At 43.5% G+C, this 19999-nt stretch overlaps 1 protein-coding gene across 3 annotated transcripts; it reads right to left on the bottom strand.

Moving 5' to 3' along the window:
- Positions 1–1718: 1718 nt before the first annotated feature.
- On the bottom strand, positions 1719–19964 carry LOC136153850 (X antigen family member 5-like). 3 transcript variants are annotated; one of them, XM_065915975.1, is made up of 5 exons: positions 19737–19964; positions 6847–6926; positions 6234–6372; positions 5698–5822; positions 1719–2559 (listed from the first exon to the last, which is right to left on the bottom strand). In XM_065915975.1, the coding sequence occupies exons 1-5, from the start codon at positions 19894–19896 to the stop codon at positions 2527–2529; spliced, it is 537 nt and encodes a 178-aa protein (XP_065772047.1). In that variant the 5' UTR covers positions 19897–19964; the 3' UTR covers positions 1719–2526. The 3 variants fall into 3 exon arrangements, with proteins under 3 accessions (XP_065772047.1, XP_065772048.1, XP_065772046.1); XM_065915976.1 differs by lacking the exon at positions 1719–2559 and adding an exon at positions 3000–3061; XM_065915974.1 differs by lacking the exon at positions 1719–2559 and adding an exon at positions 3000–3058.
- Positions 19965–19999: the final 35 nt, after the last annotated feature.

The following is a 19999-nucleotide window of genomic DNA, read 5'->3' as shown; positions in this document are numbered from 1 at the left end:
TGGCAGAGACCCACCACCTGCAGTGCCTGTAACTGAGGCCTTCCAATCCAGTGTCAAACCGTGGGACTAGGGACACGGCAACTGACACCAGGGGCATATTGCTTCTGCACTGTCTGTCAGTTAGAATCTGAATCCATTCGGGTTCATTGTCTCCTTACTGGTCAAGCCCGTAGAAGGTGACAAGCTAACAACTCAGAGGTACACTGTGTGGTCCTGTAGCCCCTGCAGTGTTACTTAGGGACTGGCTGCCTGACTACGTGACAGAGTCTGGTGTTGAGTTGTGTGACGTTGCGTGACCAGAATATTGGCTTAGTTTCTTTGTCATCACACACAGCAAAGAGCACAGTTTTCACGACATACTATGACTTAGGGTAGCCTTGTCAGTCCTCATCTACAAACCAACCTTAGAATGGATACTATGTCTGATACCAGCTGCACCGCTATTGAGTCAATATATTTATTTAGACAAAATATGTTTCTGAAGTGCGATTCATTTTAAAAGTTAGTCTTATAGTCTACTTAAAATTCAATATCTGTATCACTTGAGAGAATTGTAGTTGCAAAGGTAAATGAAACTAAAAATTTTGAAAGTTTAAATGAAACCTGGAGTAGAATAAGCCAAATCCATTTGCAAAGGAATGCTTATTTCACGTTATCTTGTTTATTCATTATAACGAATATTTAGTGTAAACTTGTAATTTCCATTTTAGAAATAGGGAAACAGATCCAAAGGATGTAAATACCTTTCTCACCTTCACACACTATGTGTCAGAGCCAGTATCCATACTCTTAATTATGTCACGTGCTGTGCCTAGTCGCTCAGTCGTGTCCGACTCTTTGCGACCCATGGACTGTAGCCCGTCAGGCACCTCTATCCATGGGGATTCTTCACAAGAATACTGGAGTGGGTTGCTATGCCCTCCTCCAGGGGATATACCCGACCCAGGGATCGAACCCAGGTCTCCAACCCTGCAGGTGGATTCTTTACCATCTTTACCATTCTTTACCTCCCATTATCAGTCCTTTTGGACCTGGATTTTCATACCTCTGTAAGGGCACAACAGCTGCTATTTATATTCCCCTCTTAGTCCCTAAGCAGAGTGCATTCTGAACAGGTCCTTTGTTGCATAAATATATTTTCTGGTGCGTGAGGATGCAGATGGGGGCTCAGAGATGTAAGCGTTTTGTTATTATGTAATAATAAGAATATAAGGGAGTAATCAGACATCTGGAGGACCTCCCTGTAGCTCAAACGGTAAAGAATCTGCCTGCGATGCAGGAGACCAGGGTTTGATCCCTGGGTTGGAAAGATCCTCTAGAGATGGGAATGGCAATCCACTCCAGTATTCTTGCCTGGAGAATTCCATGGACAGAGAAGACTGGCGGGCTACAGTTTGTCGGGTCGCAAAGAGTCAGACACAACTGTCTGACTAACACACACACAGACACGCACAGCTGGAGGGCTTCTGAGATCTGGTGACAAGCCAATGGAGGATGTCATGGAGAAGAAAAGACGTTTGTGACTGCTCTCTCCCTGCACCCCCAAAACCTTGGAAGCCAAGTCAGAAGTGTGTGAAAGATACACTGTGGCATTTGCCTGGAATTTGACAGCAGTTTTTTTTCTCTGTCTCCCTAGAACTTTTAACAATGGCTGTGGCATTTCATTTCTCTGTAGGACAATACAAGTGTATTAAGTATTAAAAAATGTTTCTCTGTCAATGATTTCATCAGGGACCATATGAGATCTGGGTGGCACATTTTGCAAACCCATATATTCAAGAGAAGACCAAAGGCTTTTATGAATTTTTTATGTGTGCTATATATATGTATGTATATGTATTAACATGTAGATTACACCTAAAGAATATGTTATGACCAAAGTTTCTTAACCCTAGAAGTGCGAGAGTGGTTTACATGTATAAGGTTACCAATGCAATTCACCACAGCAATAGAAAAATGGAGGGAAAACAATTCTATGATCATCACAATTTATGCATTATAAGTGTTTGATGAAAATTAATCTATATTCAAACAGCAAACTAGGAATAGAATGGAACTTACTCTGATAAAGTATATCTATAAAAAAGCAACGTAAACAGGTTGAAATGGAGAAGATTTTTCATTTCCGATCAGGAAAAATGCCGATTATCACCTGTTTCAGTCAAGACTATTCTGGCTAGGTTTGTTCAATGCTGCAAAATGAGGAAAGGTTTAATGTTTAAGCCAGTAGAAATTGTTGATATCAAATATAATAGTATATTTTGAAAAGCAAAAACAATCTAGATCTAAATTTGTGGAATTAATATGCATAGTTAGAGGAATTGGTGGACAGAAAGTCTATATACAAACATTCTACCTCTACATACATCCTCAACTAGACAATGAAAATCGCAAACCATGAAGTTTCAATAACATTAAATATCCAGGGAAAAGTTAACAAAAAATGTGCAAGTAGAAAATGAAACTTTATTGACAGAACTTTAACAGTCAAATAAACAGCATAAGAACAGCATAGATGGTTTCAGTTTATCTTCTTTCAAGCAAATGGTTGCCCTTCACCTATAATATAAACATTAAACTTAGTTAGCAGAACTTTACTTCGATGATAGGAGAGGTATACAAAGGTCACTGCAGTTGTAGTTCTATAAAATGCACTAAAGCAAGAACACCAAGGGCAACCCTTCAGTTCATCCTCTCTAGAAATTGTATAGACTTTTCAGGCACATTATAAGTATTCTTAAAAACACACTACTCTTCCAAGTTATACAAGAAAACAAGGACACTGAGTTCAGAACAAATGAAATCAATGGAACCTATCAAAATGTAGTTTTCAGGAGAAGGCAAAACTGTGCACACATTCAGTAAAATGTCTAACAACAAACAACAACCTAAGGAAAACGCAACACACAAAAAATGAAACAAAAACATCCCCCAAAGGTATCATCTACATGTATTGATTTGAAATAATATTCTGAATATAGGATAGCTAAATAGTTGTTACCTCTGTTACTGCTTAAGTGAAGTAAATAAAAAGGGCAGGATTACATTTGTTTCTTCTCTACTGTGGAAAAGTATAAAAATTTTCATTTGTTTTAGTCTGATATGGTTGTTTCAAGTTGGTTCAACATTTGCCACCCCCTTTCCTTATGGCCCTCATATAATTCTAAATGTTTCTTTTCACCCTGGAAAGCATTCCAGTTGGTATAATAGATTAGACGGTGACACTAATTTTAAGTCATTACTATCACTGGCGACATGGTGACATCAAAATGTGAAGCAGAAATAGGACTGTTTCTCACAGCCACACCAAAAAAGAAAGAAAGAAAGGAGAGAAGAGAAGAAAAGGGAAAACAAGAGGGAGTATGAATGAGGCAGAAAAGCAAGTAGGAAGACAGAAGGAAAGTCTGGAAAAGCAGATATTTTTCCTTGTTTCTAAAGGATAATGATTTGTGAGAGACAACTCTGACCAATTTCAAAAGTTCATCCAAGGTATCTGTGATGTGTAGTTATTTAGTTACTGTGGGATATGTTAAATATTTGTTTTTCTCTCCTATTAGCCATTTCATCAATATTCTGAAAATATCTGAATTCCAGATTATACTGTTTTAATTCTGTAATATACTAACTGTTAAATGTCTTGTTCATATTTCTTAGTATGTGTATTTGGGCCTTGCCCATTTTCTTCACAATTATGTAAACTGAGAGGAATGGACTGGGAATTTGGGGTTGGCAGATACAAACTATTACACTCAGAATGGATAAACAACAAGGTCCTACTATACCACACAGGGAACTATGTCCAATCTCCTGTGATAAAACACAACGGAAAAGAATATTTTTTAAAAATGTATATATATGTGTTAAAAATTATGTAAGCTAGCACATTGTCTTTATTTATTAGTTGAATTTATTCTCCTCTTCCTAACAATTGATACCTGTCTTTTATTAAGTATCTCTTTCTTTTTCCCTTCGGTTCACTCTGTTGCCCTTTTTCTTATGTTTTATATTGGGTGTAGGATTTTATATTTATGAACTTTGTAATTTATATATTGCTCTTTTCAAGTACCACACATATTAGGGCGAAGATTTTTCTATGAGAACATTTTAATCATGTTCTGTAGTTACTTGGAGATAGTCTGGAAGTGCTATTTTCGTCTAAATGGTCTAATGGAATGGAACAAAAATGTAAAGTAAAAATTTTTAGAAGGCTAATACACAGTAAATTCTTCCCTAACTATGAAGTTCTTCCTTTAAAATCAGAACCATGCAATTAATGTCAGCAATTTGGAAAACACATATGTGAAAGATACTAAGTTGATTATGTGGGAAGAACTAGAGGTACAGACTTTGACCTTCAAAACTTTCTAAACTGATACATCAAAGAGGAAAAATAACATATTTGATATGGTTAGAGATGATTATATCATGAGGCTCAGATTTTTATTAGTACTTTATGAGTGACAGTGGGATGTATGGCAAAAGCCATCATCAAAAAACCATCATAGTCTTGCAAAGTAATTCTCCTCCGATTAAAATAAGCAAAGTGAAGTGAAGTCACTCAGTCGTGTCCGACTCTTTGCGACCCCATGGATTGTAGCCTGCCAGGCTCCTCCTTCCATGGGATTCTCCAGGCAAGAATACTGGAGCGGGTTGCCATTTCCTTCTCCAAAATAAGCAACCCCCTCAAAAAAAAAAAAAAAAAAAGAAAACAGACCAAACGTGGGGGCAGGTAGTGTGCTTAGCATGTGTATCTTACTCACACCTGCCTTGAATAGCACTGACTACATGCACTCTCTCAACGTGATCAGCCACAGACAGAGGAAACTAGACTATCTTTGGCCATTTCATTGTTCAGTCATTTCATGCTTCATTGGGGAAAGGATTTAAAATGCAACTGCTTTTTAAGAGCTAGAGAATTCAGAATTTGAGAGAATTTAACAAACATCAAGCAGAATGCTGGCTCATTTTCTTTTTTAAAGAAAAGTTTATTTATTTATTTTAATTGGAAGGTAATTACTTTACGATATTGTCGTGGTTTTTGCCATACATTGACATGAATCAGCCACAGGTGTACATGTGTTCCCCATCAGAAAATGAAATCTCAACTCCCCTGTTAGAGTTTGACTCAAGATGCTATTTTATGATAAATAAATAATGGAAAACAGAGTATTCTTGTATGCATGCCATGGAAGAGAACCAGAGAATGCAAAAATTAGCATTGAACAATGAGCATTTTAGTGTATCTGTTCTGAATTCACAACGTATATGAGTAAAGTTGAGTTTAGAAGTTAAGGGATTTCACAGAATCACACACATTATGTTAAAGCTGGTACTAGAACCTACTTGAATGCCTGAGCATATTTCATATAAACTGATATTTATTACAGATGCATTCCACATTTCTTACAAGCAGAAATTATAAAAGAACCTGAAAATTATTAGCTGTTGGTTAAAGTACGTATACTCAAGAGAAGGAAACGGTTTCCTATTTTCAATTCGATATGGCTTTGATCCTGTCTGTTTCTTTATTTGCAAGTCTGTAAGTCAGGCACTCAGGCATCTGGGGTCTGAACTATCTTTCAAAGAATATGTGAACTCTGCTATTAAAATAATAGGAATTTTCCCTCTATATTATTAAAGATATAATATTCTGAAAAACAGAAACCATATAAATTACTTTCTGAATGGATAACATACCTCCTCTGGCAATTCAACAGTCTCTGTATTTGACGCAATCTCCTCCTTGACATCAGGACCATCTCCGCCTTGACCCCCAGTCTTTGCCACAGCCAATTCCTGGAGATGACTTTCCAGGTCAGAATCTTTAAAAAAAAAAAAAAAAGTATCAATTCAGCTGTAAAGCATACACTATAAACAAGGGAATGATAATATTGATCCCCTCGGTGTTATGAATTAAAAGCCTTAGGCTAGTTTGGTAAAAATGTGATGAATAAGAACCTCAGGAGCATTATTCCAAGAATGTTTTGCTGGAGAAAAAGGAAAGCAGAATTTTCCAGATGTTATGCCCATTTTCCTTTCCCAGGGTTGTCCTCAGACAACTCAGTTGTCCCCTTCACTTTGTCTTGAAAAGAAGGCAACATTTGAGTGACCACACTAACCTGCAAACTATACTCTCCTCAGTTTTTTAGGAACTGTCTAAAGCCCTTTCCTAATGTTTCCTTTCCTCCTCTGACTGGTTATGTCTTAAGACATGATGCACGCATACACTTTACCTCCAGGGGCATCCTTCTCCTTCTCTTCATCATGATTCACTGGATCCTCTCCACTGACTTCCTCCTTTCCAGGTGTGATATCCTGAATCTCAGCTGGTGGTTCCTCTTGTTGAGGTTGCTCAACACTGGGCCGCTGGTCCTAGTAGAGTGTGCATGCAAGTAAAACTTTTTGTTGTTAACACATCTAACAGCATAAATATACATAATACACAGATATATCCAATCATAAGTAAACCTAACAACGTTCTCCCAACACAATTCTATGTACTTACTTTTAATAAAGTTACTCTTCCCACAGAGAAGAGTTAACTCCCATAAGAGATACCCAGAAAGACTCTGGAAGCTATTTCAATCTATGCTGGGATGGAAGTGTGAAATCTGTTGTTAATAAGCAGGAGGAGGGAGTCACTGGGCACATTTCCAGGCAATTTCACAGTATACTCATCCAGGCGAGGCCAGACTGTAATAGATCTGGATCAGTGTTCCTTCCGAAGACAAACTGTCAGCCTTTATCAGCACGGAAGACTTTTATCACTGCATCTGCATTACTTAAAAACATTTTCTCAAAAGTAAATTTGTGCTAATAGAAAATATCAAATGGTAAGGTACTCACAACCACAGGTTCATCCAGCTGGGAAGAATCTTGACCTGTAGGTCCCAATGTTGATGCCACTTGCCCACTCATATTTCTCCCTGAAAGTAGAATATTGTGATTTAGAAAATGTATTTAAGAGCACAGCTATATTTGATCACTTTTATGACCATATGTTGACTTACTCTGTTTTAAAACTGTGAAAATACTTTCAAAAGAAAACTCTGGTTAAGTATGGGTGTACATGCATTCCAATTACACCAAATACAGTTGCTTGCAATGCCATTTGTATCTTCGCTAAGCGGGCAGAGAAATCACCTTAAGGTACACAAGAAGACAGAGAATTGTTGTGAGGAAGTTTGATTTCACAACAGAATTCTCCATCATGAAGATAGTTAGTGAAATACTGCTAGGAATTTAAAAATTCAGGACTTGCTCTTGTCCCACTAGCTCTTGTCCTACTCCTATTCACCAGACCTATTTTCCCCAACTCCCTTGGAATTCAGTGGGAACAGGAAGAAAGGGTTAGTCTTTACAGACTGACTATGGCGATTTTCTCAGCGTCTGTGGCTGAGGTGAGTCTGCATACAGAGCATACCGGTCCACTTCTCTCTTGGCACCTTACCACAAAAATCGTGATAGGGTCACAAACCCACCCCGGTCCTGTTTCTAGGCCTTTCCTTAATCGCCCACCCTGGCACCTGCCCAGGTCCCACTCCCGGCCGCAGATTCTCTGCTCTGTCATCACTTCCAGGGCTCCAATGAGCCAGATATCTCAAACAGCACCCCCAAGTCTCCCACCACTGTCATCTGAACCCCTGCCCTCCTCTGCCCACCGCCCTTCCTCTCCAGCCACCAGGACAAGAACTAGGGCGTCGCGACACCTGTGAGGAGAAAGATGATGACCTCGAGGGCCTTCCTCCTCAAAGGACCAGATGGTACTGCCCGACCCGCCCGAAACTCGCTGGCTCCCCCTGACACGCACGCACACTTAAACTCCAGACAGGACAGATTTGTGAACCTACCTGGTGAGTCTCAAGAAGTGAGAGTGAACCGGAACTGAATAAACACCCGTCTCAGGCCCAACGGTTCTTACAGAATGCGCTCAGGAAGGCGTATGCGCACTAAGGCGCATGCGCAGCAAGAGACGCGTGCTCACACACTGCGCATGCTCCCTGAGTTGGGCGTGTGCAGTGCAGGTTGAGGTTTTCCCGCCACTGAGGTAGAGTCCTGGAACCGCAGGGTCTCTGGAGGATGAGAAAAGGGCTTGAAGACTATCTTTTTCCTTCCAGAGCTGTCTAGCTTATGCATCGACAAACTGTGGTGATAGGTAGTCCCAGGTTACCCTTAGTGGAGAATGTGTCTCGGGAAGACACTCATGACAGTAATAGATATTAAGGTTTTTAATACCTATTTTTATACATGCTTCGATGAACCATTTCTTTCTCTGCTTCTGGGATTTCCATCATGCTTGCAATGGCTTTACTCATTTCCATGGAATAAATACATAAATCCATACTTCTGTTGCCATTTTTTGGTTGGAGCACTGCACATATAAATCTCTGAACTGGTAACTGATTTCTCTGAATATACCTCTGGTTCCTATACAGTGTTGTTCTTTTACCATCGGGCTTCACTTTCACCACCAGACACATCCACAACTGGGTTTTGTTTCCACTTTGACTTAGCCTTTTCATTCCGTCTGTAGCTATTTCTTCACTCTTCTCCAGTAGCACATCCTTCTTCTTACTCTATTATAGTGGGAATTGTCATACTTACTAGCAGTTTTAATTTTACCCAAGAGAAAGGAAAACATGCTTACACAAGGACCTTTACTCAAATATTCTACTCAGGTACTCCTAATAGGCAAACCTAGAAACAGCCAAACTATTCAACAATTGATATGCAGATGAAAGAAAAACAAAAGCATATACTTGTACAAAAGAATACTACACAGTCACTTAAAAAGGAACTACTAATGCATGTAACAGCAAGGATGCATCTCAGCTGTGCCAATGAGAGATGTCAGACACAGGAAGCTATGTATTATATGATTTCATGTCAATGGATTCCTGGAAAAGGCACAAGTATCGGAACAGAAATATATCTGTGGTTGCCAGTGTGTAGGAGTGGCGAAGGAGTCTGGTGGCGAAGAGCCCAAAGGAGCATTCTCGAACCCAAGGGTCCCTCCCTATCCCCACTCTGCAGGTGTAGGAAAACCTGTCCTCCCCTAGTTGACCCTCAGGAACACTAACCCCAACTAGCCTCCACAACTCCTCCCCCTTCACTCCCCACCCACACATCATACAGGGTTGCTCTGGTGTTCCTCTGGTCCGCCTGGGTTTCAAGGTTCCCTGTCAGCATTCAGTAGGTGCCCTAGATATGTCACATTCCTGATAGTATCGTTTGAAGGATACAAGTTTTAATTTTGGTGCTTCCAAATTGCCTATTTTTGTTTCTTTTATTTCTTCTGCTTTTTGTATCATATCTAGGAAATCGTTGTCTAATCCAAGATTAATATTTACATCTCTGTTTTCTTCTGAGTGCTTTATAGTTTTAGCTCTTATATTTAGGTGTTTTATGAATTTTTAGTTAATTTTTATATACAGTGTGAGGTATAGGTTAAAATTGATTCCTTTGCATGTGAACATCCAGGTATTCCAAGACGATTTGTTCAAACAATATTCTTTGCAATTGAATGGCCTCTACTCCCCTCACAATAATCAACTGACCATAGAGATATGGGCTTGTTTCTTGACTCTCCATGCCATTCCGTTATGTGTCTATATACAATCCTTATGCCAGTAACATAATGTCTTCATTATTGTAGGTTTGAAATGGGTTTTGAAATTGGGATGTATAGCTACTTGTTCTTTCTCCACACTGTTTTGGCAATCCCAGGACCCTTTGAATTCTTGCAATTCTAGGATCAGTTTGTTGATTTCCAGGGGAAAAGAGCAGTTTGAACTTTGATAGGCCTCTATTAGGGGAGTACTGCCATCTTAACACAGTAGTGAGTCTTCCAATCCACGAATGTGATCTCCAAAGTCCGTAAAAACCTGAGCAAGTTCTGGGAGTTGGTGATGGACAGGGAAGACTGGCATGCTGCAGTCCATGGGATCCCAAAGAGTCGGACATGACTGAGGGACTGAACTGAAGTAAAATTTCCACTCATCTAGACTGTCTTTCACTTCACTCAGGAATGTTTTGTAATTTGTACTGTAGAAGTCCTGAACGTGTATAGAAATCTATTTGCTCTTTGTATATGACCTTGTATTCTGTAAACCTGTCGAGCTCCTGTATTAGGTCTAACAGCTTCTGTGGGGAGAGGGTGGTTCTTCACGATTTTTTATACACAAGTTTATATCATGGATCGACAAGATGGTGGAGGAGTAGGTAGACGGGGAGTACATCTCTCTCCAAGGAGACATCAGGAATATACCTTCAGACACAGAAGTGCATACAGAACAGCAGCTGAGCACAGATAGCAGCACCTGACCAGTGGAAAAGAATATATAGACCGACACAAAACTCAATAGGATGAGGCAAGTAGGGAGAAAAACCAGGAGTGTTAGTAGGGCTGGACCAGCCCTCGGTCAGTGTGGGAACTGAAGCAAGGGTCCGATCCCCACATGGGGCAATTGTCTGAGTCAGAGGAGAAACATTTAAGGCTGTGAGTGAAACAGCTCATCTGTGGCAGCCTAAATGGAGTGCGAATCAGACATCCCTGCCACAGCCATACATACCCTAGATGGTGCAGTGGCTGGGAGCTGGAGTTTAGGGATTGTGGAACAATCCCAGGGCGAGGGGTGCTGTTGACTGCAGAGACATGGATGGAGGGGATGTGAGGGAGGAGACTGTGGTGAGAAATACCTGTGGAGGAAATTTGGGCAGCCATGGATGTTAGGTGATACTGCTGGGTCATGTGTAGGGCATGCAGCCATCACCATAGCCTCTCAAACCCCACATGCCAGCACTGGCAGCTGAACAATAGAGGCTGGCCCATCAAATGCCTGACACACTGAACTACAGAGTAGGACCCCACCCAGGGTGCTTCTTTAAGTGACTGATGCACCAAACTACAGAGTAGGACTCCACCCAGGGTGCCCCTTTAAGTGCCTGATGCTCGAACAACAGAGAAGGATCCCAGGTAAGGAAGCCCTCTAAGTGCCTGAATGGGCGGAGCTATGGAGAAAGACTGGCCAAAGAGGCCTTCTGATCGCCAGCAACAAGAACCTCGATAAAAGACTCTGATAGGGCCATAACTCCTGAGGCAGAGGCAATCCATGTCCCTGCACACTTGGCACCGCCAGGGTCCCCGCACGCCAAGCTGCTGTGCAACGTTCACGCTTAAGTCTCAGTAGGGTAGAGTTCCCACAGACAAAAAAGTCTTATGTCTCTGCATGCAGGGTCATGTTGGTAGTGTCCGACTCTTTGTGACCCTGTGGACTGTGGCTTGCCAGGCTTCTCTGTCAGGGAGAGGGGTTCTCCAGGGAAGAATACTGGAGTATATGGGCCAATACTGGTTGCCATACCCTTCTAGAGCACCATACTTCCTGCTGCGCTAGCCGCCAACTCCCCTGAGTACCTGAGGTTGCTACAACCACTGTGACTCAAACAGCTGCACCACCTCCACACCCGGCCCTCGCAGGGGCAAACCCAAGTCCTCCAGGGCAGCCTCAGGAGCAAACCCCAGTGAACCACCCATATCCAGAGGTGGAAATAAAACCACAATTGAAACTCAAGGGCAGTGTGACTAAGGAAGAGGACGCAAAACCCTCCCACCAGCTGTAAAAGCTGCAGATTAAATCCACACAATCAACTAGACAGACTCTGTGTCTGTGGGAATAATATAAAAGGTCATTGAGAGCTCCCACAAAAGATTACATCATTTGCAAATAGAATAGTTTTACTTCATTTCCAATGTAGATACATTTTATTTCTTTCCCTTGCTTAATTACCCTGTCCAGATCCATGTGGAATAGAAGTGGTAAGAGATGATATCTTTCTATTGCTTTTCATTTTCAGGGGAAATACTTCTGCCTTTTATCTTTAAGGATGATGATAGCTATGGGTTTTTCATAGATGTTTTAGATCACATACAAAATGTTGCCTTCTGCTTCTAGTTTGAGACAGTATTTTGAATGGATGCTGAATTCTGTCCAATATTTTTTTAGGTAGCTACTGAGATGATAATGTGGTTTTCTTCCTTTATTCTACTGTTGTGGTATATTAACTTAATGGATTGTTAATAGTGAATGAACAAGGACAAGGATTGTGTAAGGATTTTGGGGGTTTTTCTCTGTTCTTATTTTTTTATTTAGGATTTTGACATTCATAGATGCTGCCAAACTGCTATCCATCAGTAAAGCTGATGTCCATCCGTAAAGCAGGAGAAGGACAGCTTGTTTACTACCGTGTCACATCATTCTTGGAGCAGAGACTCTGCTGCAATGAACAGGATGCTTAGACCATTGTTCATCTGGAGCAAAGCTCAACTGGAGTTCACCAGTTGTGTAGGGGGGAGGTTGACTGTGCTTAGAAATGCAAATGGTCGGATCCCACCCAGGACCAACAAGCCTGAGTGAAAAATGGTTCCCCATGGGGGTCTCACCTCCTGGGGGTATTGGAGGATGAGGTGTGAGATGAACACGCCATTGTGGCTGCAGAGATGGGAAGCACAACCACAGGAAGTAGAAGGTACTACAGGTGAGAAGGTTCCATTTGGTAACAATGCTAGTACTGTGGATGGAAGGACAAACTGGCCACCACTGCCCAGAGTGACCAACCACAGCATTTGGCACAGATGGGGAGGATGCTACCCTGGCGACCCAGGCCTCAAACCTGGACCGAGGAGAGTCCCCTTTCTAAGATGTCCAGGAGGACGCTCCAGGCCCATTTTGGTCATTCGTAGCCACTGCATATTTGAATATACAAGCAGCAGTGATTGGTTCTGGGGATTCGGAGGCAAGGAATCCCAGACCACTCTGGGGAGCCCACGTGGAAAACACAGGCTCAGGCGCTCACGGGGTAAATGGACAGAGACCCCAGATGAGACCAGGGCTGACAGTCAGGTGCTGAGGTTGATGGGCAAGAGTTCACAGTGGGGGTCTTGGGCCTGAGCACTGGAGGACCAGTGGAACCCAGTCTCCAGGAGTGTTCACTGCCCAGTAAACAGGCTGGAGACGCTTCCCCAGTCAGTGCTGCTTTAGGGAGGTCACTCTAGGAGTCAGCTGGCATCCGTGGGCGCATCTCTGAGTTTTAGGCAATCAATCGTCTGAGTTGCAGGGTCCTAAGCACTTCTAAGGTGCCATCTCACTTGAAGAAAACCCTGTCACCCCTGAAGGCCCTTGAGTCAAACTCTTTCTCTCCGAGACCCGCTCTGTTTTGCCCAGCCTTGAGGGAAGTGCCTTGGATGCCTGGTCTGGGTCTGGACATCCCTTGGATCCTGGAGAGATTTTCAGTTCAGCTCTCACCAGGACATTAAGACAGACACCTGTGTGTGGGCAGGAGAGAGGTGTCCTGCAGAATGCAGGGAGCAGGGAACATTCTCAGGGGATCGTCTGAGGCAGTGTGGGTGCTGGGTGAGATGGGATAAATGGGGTGAGGATGTAACTGAGGCCCTGTGCGCAGGGCTAGGAGAAGGGCTAAAGAGGCTCCTGGAACATAGTCAAAACAGTCTCCGACATAAATCACAGCAGGATCCTCTATGACCCACCTCCCAGAATATTGGAAATAAAAGGAAAAATAAACAAATGGGACCTAATGAAACTTAAAAGCTTTTCCACAACAAAGCAAACTATAAGCGAGGTGAAAAGACAGCCTTCAGAATGGGAGAAAATAATAGCAAACGAAGGAACAGACAAAGGATTAAACTCAAAAATATACAAGCAGCTCCTGCAGCTCAATTCCAGAAAAATAAATGACCCAATCAAAAAATAGGCCAAAGAACTAAACAGACATTTCTCCAAAGAAGACATACAGATGGCTAACAAATGCATGAAAAGATGCTCAACATCACTCATTATCAGAGAAATGCAAATCAAAACCACAACGAGGTAACATTACACGCCAGTCAGGATGGCTACTATCCAAAAATCTACAAGCAGTAAATGCTGGAGAGGGTGTGGAGAAAAGGGAACCCTGTTACACTGTTGGTGGGAATGCAAACTAGTACAGCTACTATGGAGAACTTTGTGGAGATTCCTTAAAAAACTGGAAATAGAACTGCCATATGGCCCAGCAATACCACTTCTGGGCATATACACTGAGGAAATCAGATCTGAATGAGACACGTGGAACCCAATGTTCATCGCAGCACTGTTTATAATTGCCAGGACATGGAAGCAACCTAGATGGCCATCAGCAGACGAATGGATAAGGAAGCTGTGATACAGACACACCATGGAATACCACTCAGCAATTAAAAAGAATTCATTTGAATCAGATCTAATGAGATGGATGAAACTGGAGCCCATTATACAGAGTAAAGTAAGCCAGAAAGATAAAGACCAATACAGTATACTAACGCATATATGTGGAATTTAAGAAGACGGTAATGATAACCCAATATGCAAAATAGAAAAAGAGACACAGATGTACAGAACAGACTTTAGGACTCTGTGGGAGAAGGCGAGGGTGGGATGTTCTGAGAGAATAGCATTGAAACAAGTATACTATCAAGGGTGAAACAGATCACCAGCCCAGGTTGGATGCATGAGACAAGTGCTCAGGGCTGGTGCACTGGGAAGACCCAGAGGGATGGGATGGGGAGGGAGACGGGAGGAGGGATAGGGATGGGGAACACATGTAAATCCATGGCTGATTCATGTCAATTTATGGCAAAAACCACTACAGTACTGTAAAGTAATTAGCCTCCAACTAATAAAAATAAATGAAAAAAAAAAATATATATAAATAAATAAATAAATAAATAAAGAGGCTCCTGGAGTGTGAGGGAGGCCTGGTGGAAGGTGAGGGGAGAGGGTGGGGATCTGGGGATAGAGAGGATTTGTGGCAGTTTTCACCAGGAGAAGGACTCTGGAAAATGACAGATGACTAGAAAGATGTAACGGAGTTGTCACAGGCACAGTGAGGGGAAGACCTCTCCTATCTCCAGGATTCAGTAGCCTACAGTGTGTGCTGAGACATGACAGAGAGGACCAGGTCCCTGGGACTTGTTCTGTGGATCTGGGATTCACTCTGAGCCTCCCGTGGGACAGAATACAAAATCGACACAACCAGAGGTGACCAGGGTGGTTTAAGCCCATTCTGAGGACGCAGACATGGGAAATCAACTTCACTACCCTTCAACTCTCAGGCAATCCCCACACCTGGGATGAATCTGCCTTCCTCAGCATGACATGCTTGTGAATGCAGACTGCAGGGACTGCAGGACTGGAGGCCTCTCTCCCTTGGGGTTGACTGAACAGAGACTCAGTGCAAATGCCAACACAGCAGCCCAGAGGGAAAGATGTGGGGCTCTCTGTCCCAGGGTGCAGGCTGTAGGCTCTCGGGCAGGGGGTGGGGTGGTGAAGCCTCTGAGCTAAAGGAGAGCTGTTATCTAGAGTAGTGTCTACTTAAAGAAAAGCATATAACAGGCGAGTTGTGAGTTTAAGTTGGATTTGGAGTCTTCTGGGAACTACAACCCAGGACACAGCTCCTCCGTTAGCTCTGAGGAAACTGCTTGGAGGAGGGAGCGGAGAAGTCAGTAGGATTGTTGCCTAGGAAGTACATGCAGTCAGGCGTGCACATTGGTAAAAGATTGCTGTGAAACACAGAGATCAGATGTCACAGGTTCATTATTTTCATGCTTTTCTGTGTGTGGAAGATGCAGGAACCTAGGGTCACTGAACATTTTCCTGAGGTATCGGTAAATAAATAAAGGCAAACTTGTCCAAAGCACAGTGTGCCTCATACTGCTTTTCAGCCTAAATTCCTTCAGAATGCACTTTAGGTCAGCAACCACGTTGGCTACAACTTAACACTTGTAGAACTGGCTATGAGTAATGCTGTTTGTCTTAAGGATGTGAATTTACCTGAGGCCAGATGTTCAAGGGGGATTTAGAAAAGGCAGAGGAACCAGAGATCAAATTGCCAAAATCCTTTGGATCATACAAAAAGCAAAAGAGTTCCAGAAAAACCTCTCCTTCTGCATTAATGACTATGCCAAAGCCTTTGACTGTGTGGACCACAACAAACTAGAAAATTCTAAAAGAGATGTGAATACCAGATCACCTTATGAGCCTCTTGAGAAATCTGTAAGCAGGTCAGGAAGCAACAACCAGAACTGGACATGGAACAACAGACAGGTTTCAAATACGAAAAGGGGTAACAAAAGGCTGTATATTGTCATCCTGCTTATTTAACTTAGATGCAGAGTACATCATGAGAAATGCTTGGCTAGATGAAGCACAACCTGGAATCAAGATTGCCAGGAGAAATATCAATAACCTCAGATATACACACGACACCACCCTTATGGGAGGAAGTGAAGAAGAACTAAAGAGTCCTTTGAAGAAAGTGAAAGAGGAGACTGCAAAAATTGGCTTAAAACTCAACATCCAGAAAACTAAGATCATGGTATCTGGTCCCATCACTTCATGGCAAATAGATGGGAAAACAGTGACAGACTTAATTTTGGGGGGGTTGCAAAATCACTGCAGATGGTGACTGCAGCCATGAAATGATAAAACACTTGCTCCTTGGAAGAAATATTAGGATCAACCTATACAGCATAGAAAAAGCAGAGACATTACTTTGCCAGCAAATGTCCATCTAGTCAAGGCTATGGTTTTCCCAGTATTCATTTACGGATGTGAGAGCTGGACTATAAAGAAAGCTGAGTCCTGAAGAATTGATGCTTTCAAACTGTGGTGTTTGAGAAGACTCTTTAGAGTCCCTTAGACTGCAAGGAGATCCACCCAGTCCATCCTAAAGGAAATCAGTCCTGAATATTCATTGGAAGGACTGATGGTGAAACTGAAACTCCAATACTTTGGCCACCTGATGAAAGAACTGACTCATTTGAAAAGACCCTGATACTGGGAAAGATTGAAGGCAGGAGGAGAAGGGGACAACACAGGATGAGATGGTTGGATGGCATCACCGATTCAATGGACATGAGTTTGCGTAAATTCTGGGAGCTGGCGATGGACAGGGAGGCCTGGAATGCTGCAGTCCACGGGCTCTCAGAGAGTTGGACACTACTGAATGACTGAACTGAACTGAGAGTTGGAATTGTCTGAGATGGTTAGGGTCTCTGTCCTCAGGTGTGATGTATTTGAACTGTTTTGGGTTGCTGTCCAGGATGAGTGCTCTCTGAACTGTTCGCGGATCTCTGTCCCAGGCATGAAGTCTCTGAACTATTTGGGAGGGTTTTGTCCAGAGGGTTGGGTCTCTGAGCTGTTCATAGATCTGCATATGAGGGTAGTCTTAAGAGGAAGGCTGGATGGACCCCACTCTCATGGGTCTTAGAAGTAGACCTGTGATATCACATTTGCTATGATTTCTACCATGCCTCCATACAGAGATAAAATCTTGTGGCCCCATCCTGAGGGAAGGCAAATCATACGCAGTACAGAGGAACCCACGATAACAATACTGAGAAGAACAATACTTCCTGACAACACTACCATCCTTGATAGGTGCCCTGTGAAAAAACTGTGTACACACACTCACTCAGACAATCTGCCCAACCCATGACATAGAGGCCACCATTTGCAGATGGGAGCCCAAGGCCCAGTGCAGATGGAAGGTCTCGCCTCATGAGGATAGGATGAGCTGTATGCAGGCTTGGGCTCCTTGGAGGAGGCAGGGAAGACTCAGCAGAACCCTAGCCAGGTAGTGGGGGAGGGGGGCGCTGGCACAGGGCCACAAGGACCCCGTGACTGTCTCACTGCCAGGATACGTCTCTGTGTCTTCTCATCACACACCCAGCTGCTCACCTGATGTCTCGAATGTAATCTGCACATTCCCTGGGGATGTGGTGGTGGAAAATACAGAGGTTAACCTCCAAGCAGGTGAGGATAAACCTCACATTCACCAAGTTGCATGAGGCTCCACCACAAATGCAGTGATCCCTGCCTCTCTTTCCCACACTAAAGCTTTCATTGGCACTGAGGTCAGCAGGAGGGCAGTCAGGGCTGGACAGCTTGTGAGGGACCCTGTGTACAGTATGAGCCTCCCCACGACTGGATCATCTCCATGTCTTGATCAGGGCAGAGGACCCTGATGTGTGCCAAGGGAGCATGATTTAGACGGGCAACTGAGTCATTTCCTAGAGACAGTCCCTGGTGGGGGACGGGGCGGGGAGGGGGAGCAGCTGCTTTTCTCCTGTAGAGATAGGTACCTCATGCAGTAGCAGGGCTGGGGGCACATAGGTGGGTGCTAATTGGGGATGCACATTTGCTGCCAGAGATACTCTCTCTGTCCCTATCCAATGTTCTATCTTTTTCCTTCCCCCGGCAATCTCTGTGTCTCTTACATCCTCCCTCTTAGCCTTTATGAGACTGTCTGTGACCTCCCTCATACCGCGAGGGTCCTTCCTCTGTCTCTCCTGAGGGTATCATCAATCAACATGGATGTCCACTGGGAGCAGTAGAAGGGATTCCCCTTGAGTGTAGGGGATTCCAGGAAAGGCATGTTCAACTGCAGAGGGTCTGTGGTTTTCCCAGGATGAATCTAGAGCTCCTCAACAATCATTGTGTGATCTGGGCCTCTGAAAGAACCCTGGGGGCTTCTCTGGTAAGAACCCTCCTGTGGCTCAAGTCAAATTCCCCGCTATGGACAGAAGGCCGTAGGGGACCCGCCCCTCATCACCGCTCTCATCGGATTTCCTGGCTGTCCCTCCATCATGCTGTGACACTCACATAGCCCTCCACATTCTTTTCACACACACTATACTGACTTCCACTCCCCAGTTTTTCCACTGGCCTTAACTAGGTCTGGGACACTTTTTGCCCAGACAGGCATCTCCTCTAGGCTTTTGCTCAAATGTCACAATCTTAGAAGGAACTTCCCTGGCCACTCTTTCTAGATATCATCCCCTCTCTCCATTTCACTATCCCGGTTTAATGTTAATCACAGCAGTTATGAACACCCGATAAATTACTTATCATTGGATGCTGTATGACCCCAACACAATGTAAGTTCAATGAAACCAAGGTTGATTTTCTCTTTCCTAACACATATAGTTGTGCTTGAGAGAAACTGTGGAGAGGATGAATGAATGTAGGCATGAATAAGCAAATTTAAACTTGTTGACAGAGGCATAGCTAGACAGGCTGAGCATTCTGCTAGGGAACATATTCAGGGATGACAAGATGGTGACAAACCCATGGTCTTTAATTCACCTATGCACTATCCTTGGGTCCCCTCAGAGTTGACCCCTTTCCTAACAGAATGGAATGTCCTGTTGTCCTTCTCACATATTACTCGCAGTCAACGACAGAGGCCTTCCCCACTCCAGACCTTCAGATCCCAGTCCAAAGCTTTCTCTCCCGTGCCCGCTGGGGCACTGTGGCTGGCTTTCCCTATTGAGATCTATTCTGTATTAAACAGGAAAGCACAAACAAGAACAATGCCCAGTATACAAAAAATGCTTTCCATGCTTCCTGTTACGATAGTGGCCACTACAGAGAAGTAATCTTCAGTTTATGGAGATATTTTTCTGAGTCCAAGATTGAAGCAATCGGCGGGGTTTTCATCCTCACGTTGCCTTTCCACCCTTGGAGGATTATCCTCTAACGGTCCACCGGCATCTACATCGGCTGTTCCCCAGTCTCACCACCAAGGGGCGCGCCAGATGAAACAAACAGTTCGGTCCTGGGATGTGGCACTGAGGGGTAGCGGTAAGACCACCCACTCCGGAAGGTACCATTCGAGAGTGCGTATGACAACACAGAGAGTACCTTTAAAGCGCGTCGGGCATCGACCAGGGTTCCCAGCGGAGGCACCCATGGCACCACTGGCTCCATCCCCATTCCTTCCATTCCGGCTTCCCGCTGCATCTGAGTCCGAGTGGACACCGGTATTAAGCGGCAGTTGTCCTCGTCTCTTTTCCAAATCCATCCCTTCGTTTCTACATGGTTACATCCAAGGGGGGACGGCTACGGAGCGAGATGGGCTACCTGTTTGGGGTCTGGCGCCAGGAAGCATTCTGGGCATTGATTGG

Source organism: Muntiacus reevesi, chromosome X (genome assembly GCF_963930625.1).
Source record: "Muntiacus reevesi chromosome X, mMunRee1.1, whole genome shotgun sequence".
Classification (NCBI taxonomy): Eukaryota; Metazoa; Chordata; class Mammalia; order Artiodactyla; family Cervidae; genus Muntiacus; species Muntiacus reevesi.
Note: the sequence above shows the minus strand (reverse complement) of the source record. Positions and strands in the feature narration are given on the sequence as shown.